The 22,707-nt window shown below is 42.9% G+C and overlaps 1 protein-coding gene across 4 annotated transcripts in view; it reads right to left on the minus strand.

Moving 5' to 3' along the window:
• Positions 1–21,582, minus strand: part of DIP2C (disco interacting protein 2 homolog C) — a 316,626-nt gene extending 295,044 nt beyond the window's left edge. For 2 of the 4 annotated variants that reach the window (XM_032099479.1, XM_032099487.1), the window contains exon 1: positions 21,197–21,582. In XM_032099479.1, the coding sequence (XP_031955370.1) occupies positions 21,197–21,281 (85 nt within the window). In that variant the 5' untranslated portion in view covers positions 21,282–21,582. The remainder of the gene's footprint in view (positions 1–21,196) is intronic. The other 2 variants (XM_032099504.1, XM_032099495.1) reach the window with 1 other exon arrangement.
• Between the last annotated feature and the right edge of the window lie 1,125 nt (positions 21,583–22,707).

Consider the following 22,707-nt stretch of genomic DNA (forward strand, 5'->3'; position numbering starts at 1 on the left):
AAAACCGAGAAGTTTTAACACTATGATGCAATCAAAAGCAATAGTTCTGAAACTGCATGGTGGATCCAGTGATAACACCAGCTCATGGGGGAAAAAAAAAAAAAGGGAAAAAAAGTTTGACCAAAATGTCAAAACTAAGAAAAAGCATTTATTAGCATCTCTGATTAAAACCAGATGCTTTCAATTCAGAAACTATTTTTCTGTCAGTTTTATTCTCTTCTTCCTGCTTCTGATGACCTCTCCTCATAAGGAAGCCAAGCAGTCACCTTCATGCCAGGTCACCAACTACAGGCTCATAAACTCAGCACTGGCACCACACAGTATTCAGCAGAAGCTGCAGTAATCCTTTGTGTGATACCCCCTCTTCTCATTTAAAAAAAAATGTGAATGCGAACACCTGAAACCTCCACTTCTCAAGGCAAGGTTATTTTATCGTGTCTTATCCATCTGTTAAACAGATAATTTCTAGGAAATGTGAGTGCTCTATTTAGTTACCCCTTGGGAAAAAAGCAAGGCAAATGGGGCTGCTGTAGGATAGTACTCAGGCTGGCTTGCATTCTTCCATTGACTTGCATTTCTTTGCCAAGAGCTTCAGTTCTGAGGCTGCTATCATGTTGTCTGCTCAAAAACAATGGTTCTCCTTTGTGAGTGAGATACCCAAGAAATACAACTGGGCCAGGGCACAGCACAAGCACAGCCCCATGTTTCTGTTTGGCAGCTGGTGCTCTCACTGACACAGTTTTGGCCCACGACAGCCATCACTGTCCCAGATAATGAATGCCCAGGCACAGGGAGCAGCACATATTACAGACTGTTCACACACTTTGGGTATGACCAAATGCTGAGAGAAGGTTCAGACACCCACATGTGAGCCAGCCTGGGCCACCCAACCACAGCACCTGAGACCCGTCCCTGGCCTGGGGTGATTTTCAAGGGCAGTCCTGACAAATGAGGGCTTAGGATTTCAGGTGCTACTTTTACAACACACACACACAAATACACAAATTCTGTGTAGGAAAGACAACAGATTGATTGAACTCTTATTTCACATATCAAATCTTAATGATGAGAAATTGTGGAGAAAATGGTCTAAAGAATTGCTTAGGTGTATATTGCACATATAATGCCAGCCTGAGCTCTGCGACAGAAATCAAATGCTGTTTGTGTAAACTGATGCCTGATTTTCAGATACTAATTACTCATAGTTGGCTGATGTGGACATCTCATTGGCTGCCTCCAGGGTCTGAACTATCCTTCATCCTCTTCAACATACTCCAGACTCAGATGAGGTTTTTTTATTAACAGAAAAAATCTAAAAAGCTACAAACGCTAGATGTTTCTGAGCCATGAAAAAAACACGTGATAAAATACCACAATTAAACCTTGAAAATCAAACTTTTTTTTTTCAATATTATAACCGACATGAAAAAAATAACCCTCAAAATTATTTTTACACTAGACACAGGCTTTAAAATCCCTGAGGAACAGAGTGGGAAAGTCAAATAAGTATTTTGGAACACCAACCCGAACATTTCCAATCCTGTTGCATCTTTTTTTGGTAAAGTTTAATTGCAGAGGCATGCTCTCATTCTTGCTGGGATCCAGCTGCCACTGTTTCCCTCTGACTGCAGCCACGAAAGCCACAGCAAACGTGGCAGGAGCGAATGAGTGCTAGCAGGTCCTTCAATTCACAGCCCAGCATAATAATCACAATATTAACGAATGCACAGAACTAAGCACTGGTGCAGTTGGGTACCAGACACATCCTCAGCTGTCTCAGCTCCACCCACAAGCACAGGGACAGTGCAGAGGCCGGGGCAATGCCACCGGAGGGAATCCCACTGAACAACACAGTCTGTCTGAAGGCAAACAAAGCCTTGGTGCTGAAGAACAGATGCTTGCAGCTCCACTGATGAAATGGTCCAATACTGTATTTTTCCCATTGTCCACTGGACACTATTACTGTTTTTCCTTCATTGCCTGTGCCAGATATAAAAAAAGGGCAGGAGGGAATAAGAAGAAACATGTGTTTCCAAGACTGTAGTGCCTGCCTATTAAAAGAACATTTTTAAAAAGTTATAGTGACATCCAGAATACTATTTATCCAGCTTTAAAAGTGGAAGCATTTAGTCCAGTAGAAGAAAAAAAATTAAAGGACCATCAAGCTTATTCCTTCTTTAGGACTCCTCTTGCAGTGTACAATACTACAGTATTATAATCAAGTATTGTCTAGATGATTTTAAAAATGAACAAATTTATTCCAGATGTGAAAGTCTTTGAGGCAAAAGAACTCAATAACACGTCAATACTGGAAAGATTGTGGGGATTAAAAATAGCAGCAGAAGGAGGTTTTGTGTTCACTTCAGTTCTATTGGAGCAAAAAATGCTGAACACAGTGTAGTCTCCCAAAATGGCTGAGATGTCCTGTATAGTCTTTCTCGTACAGAATCCCTTACATCAACAGTTGAACTCTGTTAGGATCATCCAGGTATCCTTTCTTTTTACATCCCCTTTTTGGATGTTTTCTTCTTCTAGTTCCAGTTTGGCAATCTGTCCCTGGACAACAGAGTCCTTAATCGTGTATATGCCCACTTATATTCAGTCTTTCAGCTCCAATTGGTTTCAATACGACTTAAACCCATAATAAAAGAACTATGTCCCATACAACTATGTTTGTACCTACATATTTCCATAAGCAAACAAAATAATCCACAGTTGCACAACTTTATAACACTATTCCAATAAAAATTTCTTCTATGTGAATGTCACACGGCAATTTCCAGTCCAGTCAGTTTTTCACAGGACAATCCACAATAAAATGCCCCACAGCTTTTTATATTAGACTGTAGAGAAAAATGTAACACTTGCTCTTGGCTTTAAGTAGTAGCACAGTGCTCCCAGAGTAGCAATTCCATTTCTGAAAGTATAATGGTGTCCAACCTCAATGCACTATGTTGCATCCACCTCAGGTTTGTCAATAATACATAACTTCATGTCTGAATCTAATACTGTTCTAAGAACACATATACAGTATTAGTTTCCCAAACATAAGGGCCTGTTCTAAACCTAAAGATAAATCATCACTGGAGAACTACCATCTGGAAACAAAGTACAGTTTTTCCTGCAGGACAGGAAAGAATGGCATCTAAGAAGAACTGTAGTTCATCCACAAGACATTAGACATCAGGTACAAAATACCAGGAGAACTTTTTCATGTCCGTGTGTGATCAGCAGACATTTGAATTTCTTATGACCTGAAAGAAAAACTCAAACAAAACAGCTCTCAACTTATGAATCCTTGAGATATCACAGGAAAAAAAAAAAGGCGGGGTACAGGGGTAATCACTGCTCAATGTCTTGAGCTACTGGTATATATTATTTATATTCTGGAGCACTTAATGACATGTTGTTTGGGGACTTAACTTTAAGGGCACATACTCATCTAGAGATGTTTCAGGAGAACTGGTCATGGACATCAGCAAATTAAGCTGTCAGATGTGAACCCACTGCAGCTTTGCTGCCTGCCCTGCTGAGGCTCTGAGAAGGGCACAGCACTACCTCTGCCACTGATGGAGGTCTGAGCACGCACCTCCAGCCACCAGCCCAAGGACAAAGGAAGGACTGGCTCAGAAGCAGCATCCACCTCTGCCTCAAGCTGCTGGGCAAGTCTTTGACCCAGCTTTGGATTTCAAAGCTCTTTTGCTTCCAACCCAAAACTTTTTGTATGTCTGTGGCCCTGTCTGCAAAACTGATCTTCCCTCTCTCATTATTTTCCCAGCCAATTATACAGGTCTGAATTTGCTCCAGTTCAGTGAGACCCAGAGCCCCTACACATCTCCAGACACCACAAATGGAAAGGCACAACATATTAAGGAAAACCTCAAGATATATACAATAGAGTTGTACTTTATTAACTGTGTATTTTGAGGTATCAAAGGTCATAATGGTTGATTGTTCCAAGCCAAAAGACATTGTTGCAAATTCAGCAACTGCAGCTTGTAATTCATTTCACGTGAATGAATAGAAATAGACATCACAAAACTAACTGTAATAAAGATATCTTCTAAGTCTAACAATAAGAGCATCGGTGACTCCTTTGAAAGGGTGTGAGTCAGTATAAAAGCCAAAACACTACTGAGAAGCAATAAATATAATGGGATTAAAATTATCTTCTTGCACCAGACAGCTGACTGAGCATCAAGAAACCCCACATACCCTGGTGTGATTTAGAAGGCCTCCTAGTGACAGTGATCTGTCCCTTGTCCTTCTTGACCTCAGCTGCTATTTAAGGAATTGGGAGCATGGTGGGGAAGGGGCTTGCACATCTGAGCCACAAAGCTGCGGAAAAATCCGTGACTCAGAACGGGGTAACTTGCGCATGCCTATCCCTAAGGGAGCTGCTGCCTCCCATAACATTCCCTTAAGTGGGAAGATTTGTTCATTTGAAGAGTCAGTGTGCGAGGTTTTTCCTTCCCCTTCTTCTATGAATGTATATTCCTTTATATCTTTAAATATGCCTACATACACGCACACACTGCTTGCAAAAATAATGACGTCTGTGTACAGGTTTTTACATTTCAAAAGTTACTTCCTTAAATATCACTGAAAATAAATCATTGCCTAAAGAGATGTTTCCACAGCTAAATTCTTAAGTTCCTTAATGTGTCACATTTAGCCTTTAATGGAATACATAGTCCTTGTCTACATCTTTATGTCTAAATTTTAATTGTTCTATCAGTGACAGACTAACTTCTTACCCTCCTCACCCCGTAGCACTGGGTAGAAACAACTGTGTACTTGACTTTGCAGGCCATTCCTTTCACTACACAAACAATCAAAAGCTTCTGTTTCAGATCTTATGAAACACAGAGGACTAAACCACCATAAATGCTGGATATTGCAAGAGGACCAAGCTCTTTGAATCAACTACATTTTCATACAGTTTAATGAAGCAAAACTAACTCAGTGGGAAAACCATAAGGCTTCAGACCAGGTTCAGTAGATTCCAAGTACACTAGGAAAACATCATGATGGATGGTAAAAGGAAGATGAAAATAAAAAAATAGTCATAAATGTATTGCATGGTCCTGAACAGAACCTTTTATCTCACATGTTGAACACAGCAATACACTCTCAAATTCCTAAAACAGAAACAATTCATGCCTTTGCCATACAACATCAAAGGACAAAGAAAGAGACACCTATCCCTTGGCCTCTGCCATTCTGTTTTTGAAAATCCTGCAATGAAATTAAAAGCATCTTCTCACCCATCCCTCAACTGCCTCTTTTTCCCATAAGAGAATGGCTTGAATACAGTCTTCAGGAAATTACCCTGTTGAATCCAGATTTTTCAGATCCTTGAGCTGCAAACTCAACCCTGGAAAGCAGGAGATAGGCATTTTTGTCTTTGGCTGGTGATTACAGTAATTGGGCTATGAACCACTTTTGTTAAGGCAGTACTAGAAAAAGCAGAAGGAGCAAGGCTGGAGCAATTCTTCCTTGCTTCCTCATGATTCTTGCCTTGCAGCAAAAGGTAAAGAGAAACAGCTTCAAATCATTTTCCAGAAAATGGCTGCTTAGATCAACTTGTATTTAGGAGGAAAGGTAATCACTGTATTCCCTTGTTTCCTCACTGTCTTGAAGGCAAGGACCTGCCTTGTGATCCTAAGGTGATTTCACACATTTGGCTGCAGACAGGAGGCCCCTCTCCATGACATGTGGCTTCTGACAAGCTGCTGAGTGTATCCTTCACCAGAACATGTATTGTATGATTGAATTCTTCAGCCGACACGCACCCTCATGGAGTTACTCTCTTTTTGTTACAAATTCAATAAAGCACCGAGGAAGCACAGAAAATGAGACACAGGTATGGTCAGTTTTGTTCTTCATCTAATGACCTGACCTTAAACATATAGTGAAGCATCATTTAAACAAAAAATGCTTGAAGATCCCTTTCCATTTACTCAGTAATCCAAAAGAAAGACTGTTGATCCCTTGATTTAACACTGACTCTCTTTTTTAAGCAAGCAATGAAGATGCCAGCAATTTTCTTTTTTCCATGCAGGAGACAAATATCTCTCTCCATGTGTGACAATTTGGTTTAAGTTAAACTGGCAGTATCAATGAGACTGAAGCACATGCCTAAAATGCCTTGCTGAACTGGGACCATACTCTACATAACTTTCTCTCACAAAAGCTATGTCCAGCTGCTCACTGAATAGTCAGGAAACAATGTGGATATGGGAGTTCTTCCATATTTAAAAGCTGTCTTCATACTCCAAAAAATACAGTCCAGTTTCACTTTTTATAGAGAAGAGAAGAAAGCCTGGTGGCTGGGAAAGCATTAATAGCTTGAGGCCAAACATTCAGCTGAGGACCACAGCCACCAAACCGCTTTCAGAAGAAGGCTTTTTACTGGGGGTTGTTCTACAATGCCAAAGTATTGGTGACTGATTTCTACCTCTGCCAGGGGGATTCATTAGTGCATTACTGACGTGAAACTTTGAAAAAATATGCAGTATTTAACTGCATGATTACAGCTGCATACAACTCTCAAAACAGATTTCAATAAAAATAATAAAAGATCTCATCAACATTCAAGGTATTTTCATATCTAAAATCAGTGTTAATAAGTAATTGAACAAAATTATTTTCAAAGCCATTCAATCCTGCTCATTTCCCTGCTCCTGACAGAACCAAAGGAAATACTTTTCCACAGATATAAACAAGCATATACTTCCATCATACCGAAAAAAAACAGGAATTGTTTAATTGACAGTCATATACCTGAGTGATGATCATAATGACAGTATTAAAATCATCACAAGCACCCTTACCCATGCTTGGATTCTAGTTCATTTACATAAGATGTAAATTTACTGCCATTATCAAGTTTTGCATACAAAAACCAGTAACATTATTTTAAAGGAAACAATTTCCAAATACCTGTTTAATGCATTGTGCTTCACCTCTCATGTGGTGTATTTTTGCTGACTATCACTAAAGTGCACAAGGCATAATTACATCCCAGAATTTTAAAACCTGGTGTTGCAGCAGATCTCAGGTATGAACACACTGCAGAAGAGGCCAAGTACACCATTCCAAGAGCCACATACAGCTTGTGATCCACGAGAAACATGCTGGGAAGCACAAAATTACTTATCAATTACTTATGTGAAATTACAATTACATATGTGAAAGGGTGGAAATTTCAGGGCGTATCATGGAATGGCTGAGGATGGAAAGAGCCTCTAGAGGTCACCTTGTCCAACTCTCCCTGTCAAGCAGGGCCACCTAGAACATGCTGCCCAGAACCACGTCCAGACAGCTTCTGAGCATCTCAAAGGATAGGGAGTCCACAACCATGCTGTGCAAGCTGTAACAGTGCCTCACAGTAACAAAATGTTCTCCTTATGTTCAGTGTAGTTATATAAATTATTTTATTCAGCAGAAAAACTGGATTTAGATGTTTCTATACATGCACCCTTTCCCAATGCATCCATCTTTTCCTCCATGCATACTGTTCAGAGCCCTGTTCTCAGCAGAGTGCAGTTACTTCTGAAGTTGCACTTTATAGCAGACTGTTGAATTGATCCAACTTTAAAATGCTACAAAAATAAACTTACTCAGGGAAAGGAAAAACAAACAAAGTCCATGATATTTTCTTCCTTTTCTAGTTTTCTTGTTTCTTTTGCTTTTGTTTTTTGTTTGTAAACCCAGACATCACTGGAATCATAACCCACCTGCAAACAGCAACAAGGCAGCAGTGACAGGGAAAAGGACTTTCAAAATCCAGCTTCACACCACATCATACAGCACCCTCAGTCCTGTTGCTCCAAGTCTGGGTCCCCAGGAAGCTGTATTTTGTGGGTACTCATATTAACACCAAAGGCTAAAGTGGGCACAGCACTTGCACTGAGCAGAGAAGAGGTGCAGGATACAGCGATCACACAACCCAACTCTTCCCCTCAATACAGGCCTGGTGCTGGAAAATAGGTGCAAGTAACATGACTCTGCCCCAGTTGGCGCTGAACCCTCCGCAGCTAGGAAGTTAACAGAAGCCAAGAAGAAGGCCCTTTATTTTTTTTCTTCTTTTCCACATACAAGTGTGAAAGGAGACACGCTTCAGTATGTCAGGGATGTATTACAGCCATGCTGCACATTGTGCTAAATGACAGTGCCGGGGAGGGGCAGGGTGGGAGCAGGAATCTTTATATAGCACTGGGAGCAGTAATTCAGCCCCTGACAGTCACATGAACACAGCCCTGCTGAACACAAACAGTATCTTTCTCTGGTATTAGGCTATTAGGCAGATAAGGCTCCACTTTGGATTTGAAAGACTTAAACTGACAAATGATCTTGTTTTCCTTCACCCTGCATACCGTGGCAGAGGGCTGGAGGAATCTCAGCACTTTCCACTGCTTATATAACAGGTGTACTCATAAATATGCAAAGATGATTTGAAGATACAGTTTCTAATCCATGTTTTATGCCTGAACAATTCAAATTACTTTCATCATGTAGACAGCATTGCCAGCTCTTTGCAAGTAGTTTCTTTACAATCTTAGGCTCTATTAGCTGTATTTTTGCTTAGTGTGGGTTCCACGTGAATTGAGGGGAAAAAAACCCCACCCACACTGAATGGGGATATAATTAAGAGAAATGCATTTTTAGATGGAAAATAGATGTCATGACTTAGCTCCAGATCAGATTTCAAGAAATTTAAGATGCACATTTTCCATAAATGCCTTGCACTGCATGGAGGATATCCAAATCTAGCTCTAAGCAAACATGACAAAGTAGAACTAAACATCAATAACCAAAAAAGCAAACATCAAGCATGACTAACAGAACACATAACTAAGTTAGTGTCTCTACAGACTGTGAGTTTCAGCAGTTAACAAGTTTGTTACTCCAAGACAAAAATTTGTTTGAAATCAACTTCAGAATAAAAGATTTCAGTTTGCAACATGTTGGCCCTGACATGCCTCAAGAGCAATCTTTCACATGTGAAAAAAAGAAGCAGTTGCAAAAAGGGGCATCACATGAATTACCTACGTGGTGATCCTGCACCAAGTCTACTGTTTAAGTAGTGGTGAAAAGAGAGATGACCAAGGAAGGTGGGGCAGGATGGTCGAATGACCCTGACAGGCCACACCACAGCCAGATGCCTTTAGAGAGAAGAAAGCCAGAAAGTAAACAATGGGGGGAAAACAGACAGAAAGGTGAAAAGAAGCTAAAAGCAAAAGTAAAAGGCACATATGCTGGCTTTCTCTCTCTGTCACACACAAACAGGTGATACCAACCATGTATTACCTTTCACAAAGGACCAGAAATGCTACGAGTGCCTTCCAGCAAACAGGTAACAAATTCTCTAAATATGGACTGGTTTCCCAGGCCTGAATGAGGTCCCCATCTTTCCAGTGGGAGTACATCATTGCCTGTTGCTCCATATAAGTAACTGCTCTGTCCCAAACGCAAAATGTTCTCATAGTACCACCAATGACTACACACAAAGTGAAGAAAAAGTATCTGTTTCTTTCTGCCACACACCCGAGCACAGATCCTTAAATATCACAGACTGCTTCTGACTATTCACAGACATAGCTTTAAGGGAAGTACACCCATTAGTGCAGTCCTGATGCCAGCATAGCTTTTGCCATTTATTTTTAGGTGAACTGGACTTCATTCTGAGTGAAAAAATAAATACAAGAATTTATTTTGGAAAAACTTATACTCCCTCCTTATTCGAGCCCCTGAAAATGAAGCTTCAGCCTGTACATTGGAAGTACTTCCACACTGCTATTTTGGGGAGACTTCAATCACCTTTCATCTGTAATTCCTATTGTAATTTTATTGTAACTCCTACTGTGCTCTCCTAGGAACTCAGCTCTGTGAGGTGTGCTTGCTATATTGTCCGTGCTGGGCTCAGGGGTGGAATGCAGAAACCAGTGAGGTGGGTAACCCAGCCCATGACAACAGTCATACTATATTCTCAAAAAGAGCCTGGAGAAGAACAGGTGCCACAGTATTTCAGAAGGATGCAGCCACTTTGATGCTTTATCCTCTCTTAACTCTAACACAACTATGTGAGCAATTTTTGAGGGACAAGGATACATAATATGTTTCACTAGTACTTAAGTAAGACATTTAGGTAGTTTGAAAATGGTAGCTGGTAGATGCTATCACGTTTTACAAGATCCCCATTAGCAAAACGAACCTTTTATTCTAGGGAAAAGTCAGGGGAGACTTCTTTGGGTGTCTGAGTTAGAGCAGATTTATTACAGAGTAAAAAAACACTAAAATTCAGAACACAAAGCTGTTCATGCTTTGAAAGCTCACTCTAAAGAAGAGGTGGCTTCTTCTTCCCAATTTCAGTCTAATCTAGTCCTAAATACTCAATTTGCTTTGGCCCTAAGAAGGTACAAAGAATCAAGTTGGCAGATGAGGCATGCAATTATTTCTAGCATATATCCAGCACTGGAATGGCTCATAAAGAAAGTCAAATCTGAAACTATATTTGTTATTTACCAGAAGTAACTAATTACAGTACTGAAGAGCCAATGTGCATTTGAAGAAACATACATGTGCAATTTCACATTTTGAATGATGTGCAATAGACGTAACATTGCAGGTGATATTACCTTATCAAAATACACAGGAAAGCACTTCGCAGGTCAGCCAAAGCCAGACCAGCACCAAGGAATGACTAATAGCATTACAGAGGAAGAGGACTTTATGTTTCAGAGATGCTGTGGTTTTTGGATGATCTTCAGGACAGAAAAGAGCCCAGAGTATTTCTTGAATAGTACAAAGAGTTGGTATATGAACCAGCTGGGATTCCTCCCAGGAGAGAAAAACTGGCACTGATGAGAAAGGGTCCAAGCTTCCTATACTTGTTTGAAAGGTATCCTATGGAGAGAAAGCTCTAACAGCCTAGGTTTCCACAAGTTACCAAATGTCTCTGAAAGGTCCAGCAGTCAAAGATGAAATTTAACATCGCTCTGGCTATTTCTGGCTCAATGTATCCCACACACAGCTTCCTCACTTTTCACAAGGTGACCCCAGTCACCTGGCTCGGCCACACTGCATCTTTTGTAGAACAAAAAACAGACAGGAGGCTGACCTTCAAAGCCAAGGAAGAAATATCAGACTTGCCAGGAGCCCTCATCTTCCTCAGAAGCACCACCAGCAGACACTACCAGCCACAGCATGATTGTGCTCAGGAAGAACAGTGTCAGGGCTAAGCGACAGCAAATATCTTCTCCCACTGCAAACAAAGGAATACGTTCTCTGTTTCACCTTGCTCCAGAAGTGACTGCTGGAGGTCAAAGATACCAGCTTTGTGAAACTCCCAATAAACAAAACACAGACGTTCAGGTGCCAGCACAAAGGCACAGAGTCACTTTTGCTGCTCCTACACCCTTCACCTATCACTGCAATGAAGAGCAAATACAAGTTACCACAGTCAGCCACTGAGGCAGAAGCAAAGGCATCAGATCAAACAGCAACCCTAGGAACAGAATGCAAGAAGAATTAATCTTCAGAGGAAGTGAGTAGTTTCATTTTTTATCCAAATTATTACAATGGACAATACCTTTACATAAAAACCAATGATTACGCAAAGTACAATAAACTTTAGAAGCTTTTAAAAATGTTATTTTTCTGCCACTTCTTGCTTATACAGAAGTCCCCTGAGCTACAGGCAAATATATGAGTAGCCAGTATTTAAGCAAGTATTATCACAGCGGTTGCCTTTGATACCCTCTCAAACTGTAATGTATGCACATCCTTACAGTGTTCAATATTGACTTAAAACAAACTACTCCTGCAAGTAAATGTCAAGTCATCTCTAGTAAAATACTGAAAACATACTAAACCTGAAATTCTAAGACGTTGCAGTGCCTTTTGGAGTTACCAGGAAAACATATATCATAATATTGGACTAAAACATTTATAAAATGCCACTACAAAAGTACTTAAACCAGTATATTTCTGGTCAAGGGTAGCTTCTGTGGTTTACATACCTATGTACACACACAAACTTCTTACATTTATTATGTCTTAGGAAGGAGCCTTCCATCAGTTCTGCTTGTGGGTAGATTTTTTTTTAGAAAGCTGTTGAGTCTTCTCTTCTATGCAAGCGTTTCGGTGTTTATCTAGCACTATTAATATTTTCTGTCTTATCTTCAACCTCCATTTGTCTAATTTCCATTCCTAGGAGTTCAATCTTCTCGTGTTTTGGACTGCTAATGCTTTGTGGTACGAGAAAGTATTCCTCCATCCCCAACACAAGGCTTCTCAAATAATCAAAATAAACTCCAATTTTTCTCCTGGTAAACAGTGTTTATTAAGACTGCTTTAATCCTCAGAGTCCAAGCCTCTATTCTTGGTCACTCCTCCAGATCTCTTCTGAACTGCTTGTCCAATTCTCCCAAGTCTGTGGTATGGATACTCAGATGACTAAAGTCAGCTTGTAAGAGTCAGCCAGTTTGTAAGAGACAAGGATATAACCTTGTGACTGGGATGTGTCAAACTTTAACAGCATAAAATTCATAAACATAAAACACAAGACTTTTCTTCATCATTAAAAAAAAAAAAAGATTAAATTTACCTGCCAATAGTCCCATTGTTTCTCAACACAACAAATCAAATTTTTCTATTACAACATGGAGCCAATTTAAAGTAGAGTAAATTAAAAGTACTGCCTGTTATTTTCCCTCTCACAAGTAAAAATCACTCACAGCCCAACAGCACTTTTTCCTAAAAAAGGTTAACCCTTCATTTCACAACACTCAGAAAACCTACAGCATTTTCTAGAGAATATAATCATTATTTTTTCAGACTTAAAAAATATAGCAAATGAAACTAAGCTCTTCCAGCAAATTCAGCAAGGGGGTTTGCCATTATCATCACTCAGGGAAGAGCAGGGATATTCCTACATTGTGGTGTTTCACTAGGTAAATGTTGTTTGTTCATCCTCAGGCATCTGTCAAAGAAATCTAGCATTTCAAACACAATTTTTATTTCAAGATTCTTCACTAAATTTGAACTGCTTGCATGTCACCACAATGACAATTATAATTGTTCAATTATTCACCAAAAATACTTGATTATTTGAATATCTCTTTCAATAAGGATAAGAGGCATGACACACAAAATTCTAAATTTTGCTCATTCTCCTTGCAATTATAACAACAAAAAATATGACTTAATACAACTAAAGATATCCCCTCAAAAGAAAAAAGGTGAAGTTTTATTATTCGCTATTACCAGAAGGAAATTTTCTGTACAATTCCAGAACGGTTCTGTAGTGTGATACAAGAAGTCCAAAGACCAGGTCGGCCCGTTTTCCCATTAATGGCAGTGATAGATGCAACAGCCCTGTGGCCATCCTGTGAACACTCAACTCCTTCTGGAGGGTCCACGCAGATGGAATAGTCCAGGGCTGCTTTCTCTCAGGAGACTGTTGCTACGGTCTCTCTATTTTGCCAGGCTGTTTATGGACACATGGACATCCACACAGTAGGAAAAAGGGTTTGTTTGGGTCCCTACACCAACCAAAAGTCTCTGAACTTTTGCTGGTCTAGGCAAACTTTCAACCACCAGCCCACCAGTGAAAAATCAGGCTCCATTACTTACACTTCAGTATTTGTCACAGAGTTCATTAAGAAACATTTTTCTGGCTTCTGAGCAGCTCTTACCAGACCAGGCTTACAAGATCTTTTTTTGATATTTTAATCCTACATACAGAGCAAGCCAAGATTTGAATGAAGAAACTGCAGATGTCACAGTTTGGAGATATGGACTCTGGATCTAGAAAGAAATAGGACCAAACAAGTCCTAACATCCATTTTTACTTACATAAGCAGACAACACTTGAAGAATCCCTCTGTCCCCTCCACTGCCATCATTCTGCAGACCCAGCCATGCACATAAAAGCAAAAACCCCCTTAAGCATCCTAAATGACAGTATACGTATGATCCAGTCTTTGGAAATCAAACAGCCCCATCAAAAGTCAGAGGAAACACCTTCTCTTCCAAGTTATCAAGATCCTTCGTGAGAGTCCTTTCTCTAGTTATCTAACCACTTAACACAATAGTCTTAAAAAGAGATCACTGAGACATCATATACTTTTCAACATCAACTTGTGTTGTAAAATAATGTGGAATTATCCACACCCCAGCACTCGATGCCGCTCTAAGCACTGCAGGTTATGCGTCAAATAGACTACGCCTACCAAACTGCCAGGAACCAGCAAATGACTCTGCTCTCCAAAAAGGGACTGCAAGAAGCACCTCCCTCCATCCCCTGAGAGCCATGCACAGAGAGCCCTGCTAGGATTTCACATGGCTTTAAGGCAGAAACCTCCTCTTCTGTGGCAAGAGGCTCCCGCTAAAGCCATGGCCACGGTCTTCCCAGCATCTGTCTCAAGCTGTATTGCTTTAAGTATTTCTACTCCTATATTTGCTGGTTTATTGCAGAATATGATGGTGTCCCCGGTATGTTTTATACCTGTTTTGAAGTTGTACTTAATCCTAGTGATAAATAATACTGGCTAGCAATTAGAAGCCCTAGCTAAGATTACTGGGCAGAAAAAAAAACCAAAAAAAAATATTTATTTACACAGGTCTAAAATGAGCAATTCTCCAATGCACTGCACCAAGTGGAGTTAAATAAAACCAGTTCCCATTTTTTAGTGTATGTTTATCCTAGTAATACAGGGAAAGACCAGAATTCTGCAGAGAGCAATCATGTTTTGGAAATGCCCCCGCACCACCACAGTCAAGGAGAGAACCAGGAGCTGTGGTTAACAATCAGGAAGGGCTCCTCATAAGCCAGGAAAAGACTGCTCCATCCAGACCCCATGCTGTGGCTACTGACTGCAAGGAGGTTCTCAAGAAGAAAAGGAGAAAAAAAAAAAGGAGGCTGGGGAAGAAAGAAGGCAGAATAGGATCATCATGAGTTTGGCAAAAATGAAGCTCACCCACTGGGAAGATAGGGGAATATACATGAATAATTTTACATGGATTAAGAGTTTGTGTCAAATCTGTGATGCGCTGTGGTGAATTCTTACACTGCAGTGACTCATCTTGTCTGACAGTTGCTGGGGAATTAAAGCAGTTATTTTTAAAAAATTATATGTCCTGCTTGACGCGTTATACAAATAGCCTCTTAAAAAATTAAAGCGCAATCAATGCATTTTTAAGTATAGGAGAGCTATGGTACATTTAGGATTCTCTATATGATACCACAAACATCCATTCTGAGCTAGGAAGACCTAAAGGAATCTGCTGATATCCCTTCAGAGAAATAGTGATCTTTTTGCTGTTCCTAATCCAAACCCTGCATCAAAAATTAGTTTATTATCTCTGCTTTAATACGGCATGCAAATGCTTTAACTGGAGAAAAATTAAATACAAAGGAAAGAGGTGTGCTAAACCTGAATTCCTCTGATACCAAAGGATATTTGGTTTGCTGGAATGAGAATGACTGCATTCCCCTTCTGATGGAAAACAAAAGCAGGTCAACACCCTTCCAGGGAAAGGCAGCACATTGACTCGAAGCCATAGGTGTACACAGGTTTGGCAAAGGGAAGCAGTGCTGGCTCCTGCTCCCTGCTCTGTGCAGCCCAACCACACAGACGTACCCTAGAGCTGCAAAGGGCAGCTCCTTGCAGTGTGTGTTCTCGTTAGAAACACATTGCTTACTCCCCGCTTTGCCTATAAAACTGACACCCCCTTGGCAACTTTCACACATCCCTGGGAAAAGTGTTTAGAGTATGTCAGTTGTGTAATACAGTAAAGATCATCTGCATGATCTATTAAGTGTAACCCTTGGGCATCAGTGCTGCTCAACATCAGCTGGCAGTGAAGGTATATTTACAGCATGCCTTCAGGACAGCTGTTCTGGGAACATCCTGGAGATTTGCATAGACTGTTTTACAAGGCATTACCATGTACTTCAACTGAATGAGTGGCTGAGAATTCTTTTGACACCCACTAAAAGCCCTTAAGTCCAAATAGCACAGTGAAAGAGGCAAATAAAAAATATTTTAAATTAAAAAAGGAATTCTTCAAATTCCAGTGCCTTAAAATACAAATGGTTAACTCATTAATGAATTGAATCTGTTTTTAAAATCATCAAGTTATTGTCCCTCTCCAACTTGAGCATGATCAGAGAAACAAAATAGCTGACGAGAGGAGCTTCATCTTACAAAAAAAGGTTTCTGTTGACAGTGCTCTTGATTTCATCATAATTCACATGATATCCAGTATATTTTCTTAAAGCCCTAGTCTTCCATATAACTTACATGAAAATTTCAGCCTTATGTATTTTGCGTAAATTAGTCCTCTCTGTGTCAGAAAAAATAACTGACATGAGCCAGCTGCATCCTAACAGCTCAAAAAACAACGAGAAGTAAATGTGAGTATTGAATTTCTTAGTTCATTTCTCACCTAAACTCAGGAAGTATTAACACTCTGTCATTTCACAGGTGATACTCACTTGCTAAGCAGAGCACTATCTCTCAAGGAGTGAATTAAAAGGATGACTTTGTGTCCCAAATCACAGAGGTGTGCTAGTTATTGAAATTTTCACACTTTAAAACCTCTCTGCGAGTGAAGACTCAGCTGGCAAATGTTAGGGAGAAATAATAACTGGAGAAGTTAACTACACATCTCTGGTCCCAACCCAGCAACTACATGCAGACAACAAAAGACATAACTAATACCTAATAAAATAATAAACCTGGCCAGAGAGTAACTCAATCAACCCAAGCAATATTACCAAATATAATTGAGCCAGTCAATACAGTGAAAGCAGAGGACCAAATTAATTAGGTGACTGCACGTCCAGAGCCTTTGGGAATAAGTAATCACTTATTAAAGATCTGCAGAGACTATTTTTGAAAGTGCTCTTTGGAGAAAAGTTGAGACTTTCAAAACAAGAAACCTGCTATACCTCACATGTTTAAAAAGAAGGAGGACTGGAAGTATAATAAGGAATTTAGGGAGAATAGTTTCTGAACAGGATGGTTTTCACATTTTCCATGCGGTGTCTGTGGTTCTTTAAGTGTTTCTGCTATGTTATCTGGCACTTGGATAAAATACTGGAAGAAATATAGAGCATCTTTCTCCAATTAATTTTGGTTCACAAAATAATTGGAAGGGTAATTTAACCTTGTACACCCTTAAATTGAGGGCAAAATGAGAAAAGGGGGAGGGGGCATTTTTTTAATTCTTAAGTATTTTTAAGAATGGAGGGGTTGTAGAATTACTTTTTTTTTTTTAATAAGACAGCAAACTTCAGGACTCCTGGTTTTATTTAATCAGTTCTTCAGTTAACAGCCCCCAAGCTATTCTAAAAAACAGGATGATTCATCTATTTCTACCCAGTACAATTTTATACATCGTTAGAAAACTAAAACCTCGTAAAATCCTAAGCAGCCCTGAAGAACAGCTACTGCAGAGTGACATGTTGATTGCATCAGCCTAGAAGGGCTACTTCTGCTCAATGCAAGCTTTAGTAGCTCAGGGAAACTACCAGAGTGTCAAAGAACATGTATGTAACATACCAGCATCAAGCACATTCACTCAAACACATCAAAACAAATGTCTCCAGAACATCTGGGATCAAGGATGATTCCACAACTTCCAATATTTATAAAATTTAAAGTGCTGTTGAGACCCTATGTCCTGAGAAGCACAGCAGCAATTTCCCCTTCCCAAAATGAAGTGAAAACACCAACAAGAAGTGTGCTGTTGATGCTTTAAGCTGAATATATATAACACTACACACCACCACATCACCATGAACGTCATTCTCAACACTCTTCAGAGTGTCAGGCTACCTCTGGCACTCGCTCCTTGTGGGGCAGGCAACCTGCACACAGACACAGAGGAACCTGCAAAGTATTTCTGAGCTGGCTGATCTTCACCTTCCAAGCCATACTAAAGAAACTAATAAAATCTAACATGGTTATTCTCGTTTGCATCCATAGTACCTTTTAAATAGCATTGTTTAAACCGAAAAAAAGCCTATTCAGACCACAGCAAAGGGGAGGTGGAAGGCATGTGGCTTGCCCACAATAACCAACAGGTTACTATTGTCACAAACTTTGCAGAACACCATTAAATGCCTTCTTGACCTTCCTCCTCCCTTTCAACAAACAAGCAGTGCCAGCTGCTTTAAAAAAAAAAAAAAAAAAATGGCACTTTGCTCCATGGGTTACAAAGCACGTGCTATCTGCCCAGCAGACACTTCCTGAGGCTCTCCTGCCACATCCCTGCTGCCAGTGAGGCTATGCCGAGTGCCAGTGTGCAGCTGAACAAGGAACTCAGATTTTGGCTACACCGGGGGGGGAAAAATACCACGGCCAAATTGAAATGTGTGATGATGACTACCAGCGAGGACTGATTACAACACCTGCACAGTGCCTGCTGTGCTAGTGGCACAGTAACCAGGTCTGGGCACAGGGACGCCAGCTATCTTATGTTCAGTTTCAAGATGCACTGCGTGGGTAGGACCCACGCTATCACACTTCCTAGAGCTAGGAAGGAGACAGCTTTAGCTCACAGCCGAGGAATAACCACGCAATAATCCTGCTGGTGCTCCTCTCTCTCCTACAAAGCAGCAGCTCTCTTTCAGAAGCTGTTCCTAAAGCTTCACTGTCCATAGCAGGATTTGGCACCAGAGAACCACGTGGCTTGGGTGCAAGCAGCAGCTCGAAGACCCACAGCATGCAAAAATAAAAAACTCACACTCAATACAACAAATACGTTTCAGAAATGCAGCACTTGAAAAAACATCTTCCTAGCAAGTCAGACTCGGGAAAGCACTTTAAAAGGGGCATAAATTACAGCAGTCACTCTGCTCCCAATGTTATCGATGAGACCCAAATACATATTTAAGCATGCAGTTGCCTATTGCCTTCAAAAGTCTCCTGCTTCACAAAGGCAGCAGAGACACCCTAACACATCATGAGCAGAACACGTGGTAAAACCTCAATCTTGTGAACTTTTATGGACTTGCCTAAATGTATCTCAGTGAATGAAGGCAGTGGTTCGGCTCATTACGCTCGAGCAAAGCACAAGCATAAGATACTGCACGCTCAGGGTGTAAAGAGACACAAAGTTGCCTTGAAAACCATCTAACTCAAGAGTAGCATGGCCAGAGTATGAGAAGACTTCTACAGCACAATAAAACTGTACAAATTACTGATCCCACTCTCGGTAGGGACTAATTTTGAGAACAGGCCAGCAGTTGCACCTTGCCTAAAGGTAGGAGCTTTAAGCAGTAAATTATTTCATTTTCTCAGGCACTGAACACTGTCATGTTCTTGACTAAGAACACACCAAGAGCAGCCTGGGGGAAGACAAAGAAAATGTGATGTTGCCTGTTCTTTACCTGCCTCCCAGTTCCAACTGATCCTTTAGGCTGCCACAGTCAGAACACGAGCCACCCCGTCCGCCGGGTGTAACACCAGTTAAATAAGGAAAGATATTGTCAGTGGGCTAAACTCATTCCAGATCTAGCTGCAGAGAATTTACAGCAGTGCAGATACAGATGCCCAATTTCAAACCATGTCCCACTTCCTCAGAGCTTTCTTGGATTATGCTTACAGCAACAGAAACTGCACCGTAAAACTGTATTACAACTTTGGTACACTGCATTAGCATATTTATTGAAGGTCTATGCCTGTTTGATTTGGGGTTTTTTATAAGCATTTACTAACAGCTGTTTTAATTAGTATCTCATTGGTGTGTAGACAATGATGTGACACACACCAAGAAGCATTTTCTGCATAAAGCGACAACATTACATGTACCATGATATATAAACGGCTCTTCCCACCCTCACTACCACAGATGAGGGCCAATGGACTGGCAGTGCATCACAGAAAGGCAATATTGTATTTAACTCATCTTACTTCAAGTTTACAGGGCACCCTCAGGGAGGGGGAGGCACAGAAATGAGAGCCACAAGCAATCTCAGTAGCTCATTCTCTCCACCCTCAAAGCGTTAAAAGGAAAATACAATGTCAACATCAGCTCCTCCCTGCTGATGAAACTGGCTCCAGCGCATTTTACTTTCTGGCTCGGAGCCCTTACAAACCGTTACAAAAAGACAGAAGACAGACAGCCAGCTCAATATATCGACCACTTCCAATAACTAATTTGGGACACGCTGGGTCATTTGTCCCTTCTATGAAATGCTGTACCCTCTTGGTGGTGAATGAACCCTGATATTTGGGGGCATTATTAAAAAAAACAAAAAAGAGGGGGCAGCTAATAGCAGATTTGCATTTCAGGAAAGAGCCAACGCTAGCATTGGTATATATAAATAAATACTCCCCACTCTCTTCCTCCGGGAGGCACCGATTACATCTGATACACTAAAATCGCCTCCACGACGCTGGTCGCTCAGTGCCCATCAGCGAGGACACTGACAGGCACTCCTCGCTGCCTGCCTCTCGCTCCTGCCCGGGCGCTGACACACATGGAAGCGGGGAGCGGGAGCCGGGCTGAGGAGCGGAGGGCGGGCTGGGGCTCCTGCTCATCCTCCCTGCCACGGCAACAGCTCGGGCTGCGTGCGCGCCTTCCCAGCCCGGGGACCGGCGGAGCATCACAACCAACCACGCCAAGAAGCCACCACAAGCTTTCAATTATACATTTCAAAAAAATCCCGCAATTATAAAAAATATATATCGTTTCGTCTGAGTGACTTCACTGGTATTGTCCAAAACGACCTTATCAGGGGGTGTTTTGTTGCAGCCGACACACACACGCTGCGTGGACTCCGGGGGAGTCTCTCGATGCGGCCACGCAGGTACACGGCACGTTTCCGTGAAGCTGCGTTTCCCTGGTAGGGCAGGAGCCCCTCCAAGGCATCCCTACGGATTTTTCCAGCTCCCGCACCACCGCGTGCGCGGCCAAGCCCCGCCGCCAGAGCCCCCCTGCCGCCCCCGCCCGCGCCGCGGCGGAGCGCGGGGGGCTCGCAGGTAGAACAAAACCCCCGCGCCGCGTTCCCCGCCAGCGGCAGGGGCCGTCAAGGGAGCCCCCCGGGCGCCATCGGGCCGGGGCCGGCACCGCAGGGCCGCAGGGCGGAGGGTGTGCGATGGGGGAGCGGGCCGGGGGTGCCGCGCCGCTGCCGCGCCGCCCGCGCCCACCGCCGCCCGCCCCGCCGCGCCTTTACCTTCGGAGAGCTCCAGCTCCAGCTCGGCCAGCCGGGCCCGCACCTCCAGCGGCAGGGACACGCTCTCCAGGCTGCGGTCCGCCATGCTCGCGCGGTGGGGACGGGCTCTCCCCTCCTCTGGCTGCCCGCTCTCCCCCTTTGTCCGCGGCTGGCGGGGCGCGGGAAGGCGGCGGGGCCGCGGCGGGTGGCTGAGTCCTCCCCGCGGTCTCAGCCGGGCATGCAGGGGGGAGGCGGGCGGGCGGGCGGTCCGCGCGGGGGGACGGGGCGCGGAGGGAGGGAATGCGGAGGTTTCTCCTCTCCTCCCCTCTCCTCCTCCTCCTCCTCCTTCGCCGCCTCCTTCAGCGGGGCCCCGCCATGGCTGCTCCCGCCGCCCGCCCGCGATCGCTCCGCATCGGCTCCTCGCCGCGCCCGGCCCACCCCCCGCCCGCCGCCGCCCGGCACCGCGGCGGCGGCTCCCCCCCTGGCCTCGCCCCGGCCCCGGCCCCGCTGTCCCCGCCCGGCTCGGGCTGGCGGCGGCGCTGGCGCTGCGGTGCCGCTGCCGCGACTGGGGCTGGCCGGGCACTGCCGCTGTCACATCCACGTGACCGCGGGCCCCGCCGCCGCCCGCAGGGGGCGCCCCGCGCCGCTCGGGCCCCGCCCGCCCCACCGGGGCCGCCGCTGCCGCCGGGGCGAGCGGGGCCGGGGCTCGGGGCGAGCGGGGCCGGGGCTCGGGGCGAGCGGGGCTGCGCCCGCCTGCGCTCCGCCCGCCTCCCGGGAGAGGGACTGCAGGTCCCCGTTTTGCCGATGAAGGCGGGGAAGGAGTGATGTGCTCGAGGCAGGCGGAGATTCGACTCCGACGCCCTGTGCCCCTTTTTCCTTCTCCACCTGCCGAACAACTTCCAGCCTACCCCTATTTTCACTCCTGTTCTCTGCATACAGCCAGTGGAGGACTACGTAGTGTCAGGTTAACAGTGGGACTCTATGATCTCAGGGGTCTTTCCCAACCCAAAATATTCTATTCTATTCTATTCTATTCTAATCCTAATTCTATTCTATTCCAAACAAGCCGTGGCAATTCTGGTGTGTATATCACTAAACCATGGGTGCATGTTGCCGTGAATAGTAGCAAATGTAATATGATGGAAAAGAACAAAGTTGACACGTGTACCAGCTGACGCTGAGCCAGTATTTGGGGAACAGGGTAAAAAGGACTGAGGACTCTCAATTACACCGCTCCAACATGAGAAGGAATGTTTTGAAAACATTTAAGAAAACTACCTTTCAAATCAACAATTATATTCCACAAGGAACATCTTCCTTTTTTTCCTTTGTACATATTTTCTTCCTCTTTTTTTTTTTTTTTTTTTTTTTTTTTTGTTTGGGCTGGGGGTTAGTAGTTTGGTTTGGGTTTGGTGAGTTTTTTTAATCCCTCACAAGAAAGAGCAAGACACCACAACACCTATGGTTTCAAAAATCCTTGGGAGTCCCAAAGGTAGAACAGGTCTTTGGTACATTGTGGTACACGATGTTAG

The sequence above is a fragment of the Corvus moneduloides genome, chromosome 1, assembly GCF_009650955.1.
Source record: "Corvus moneduloides isolate bCorMon1 chromosome 1, bCorMon1.pri, whole genome shotgun sequence".
In the NCBI taxonomy this organism is placed as follows: Eukaryota; Metazoa; Chordata; class Aves; order Passeriformes; family Corvidae; genus Corvus; species Corvus moneduloides.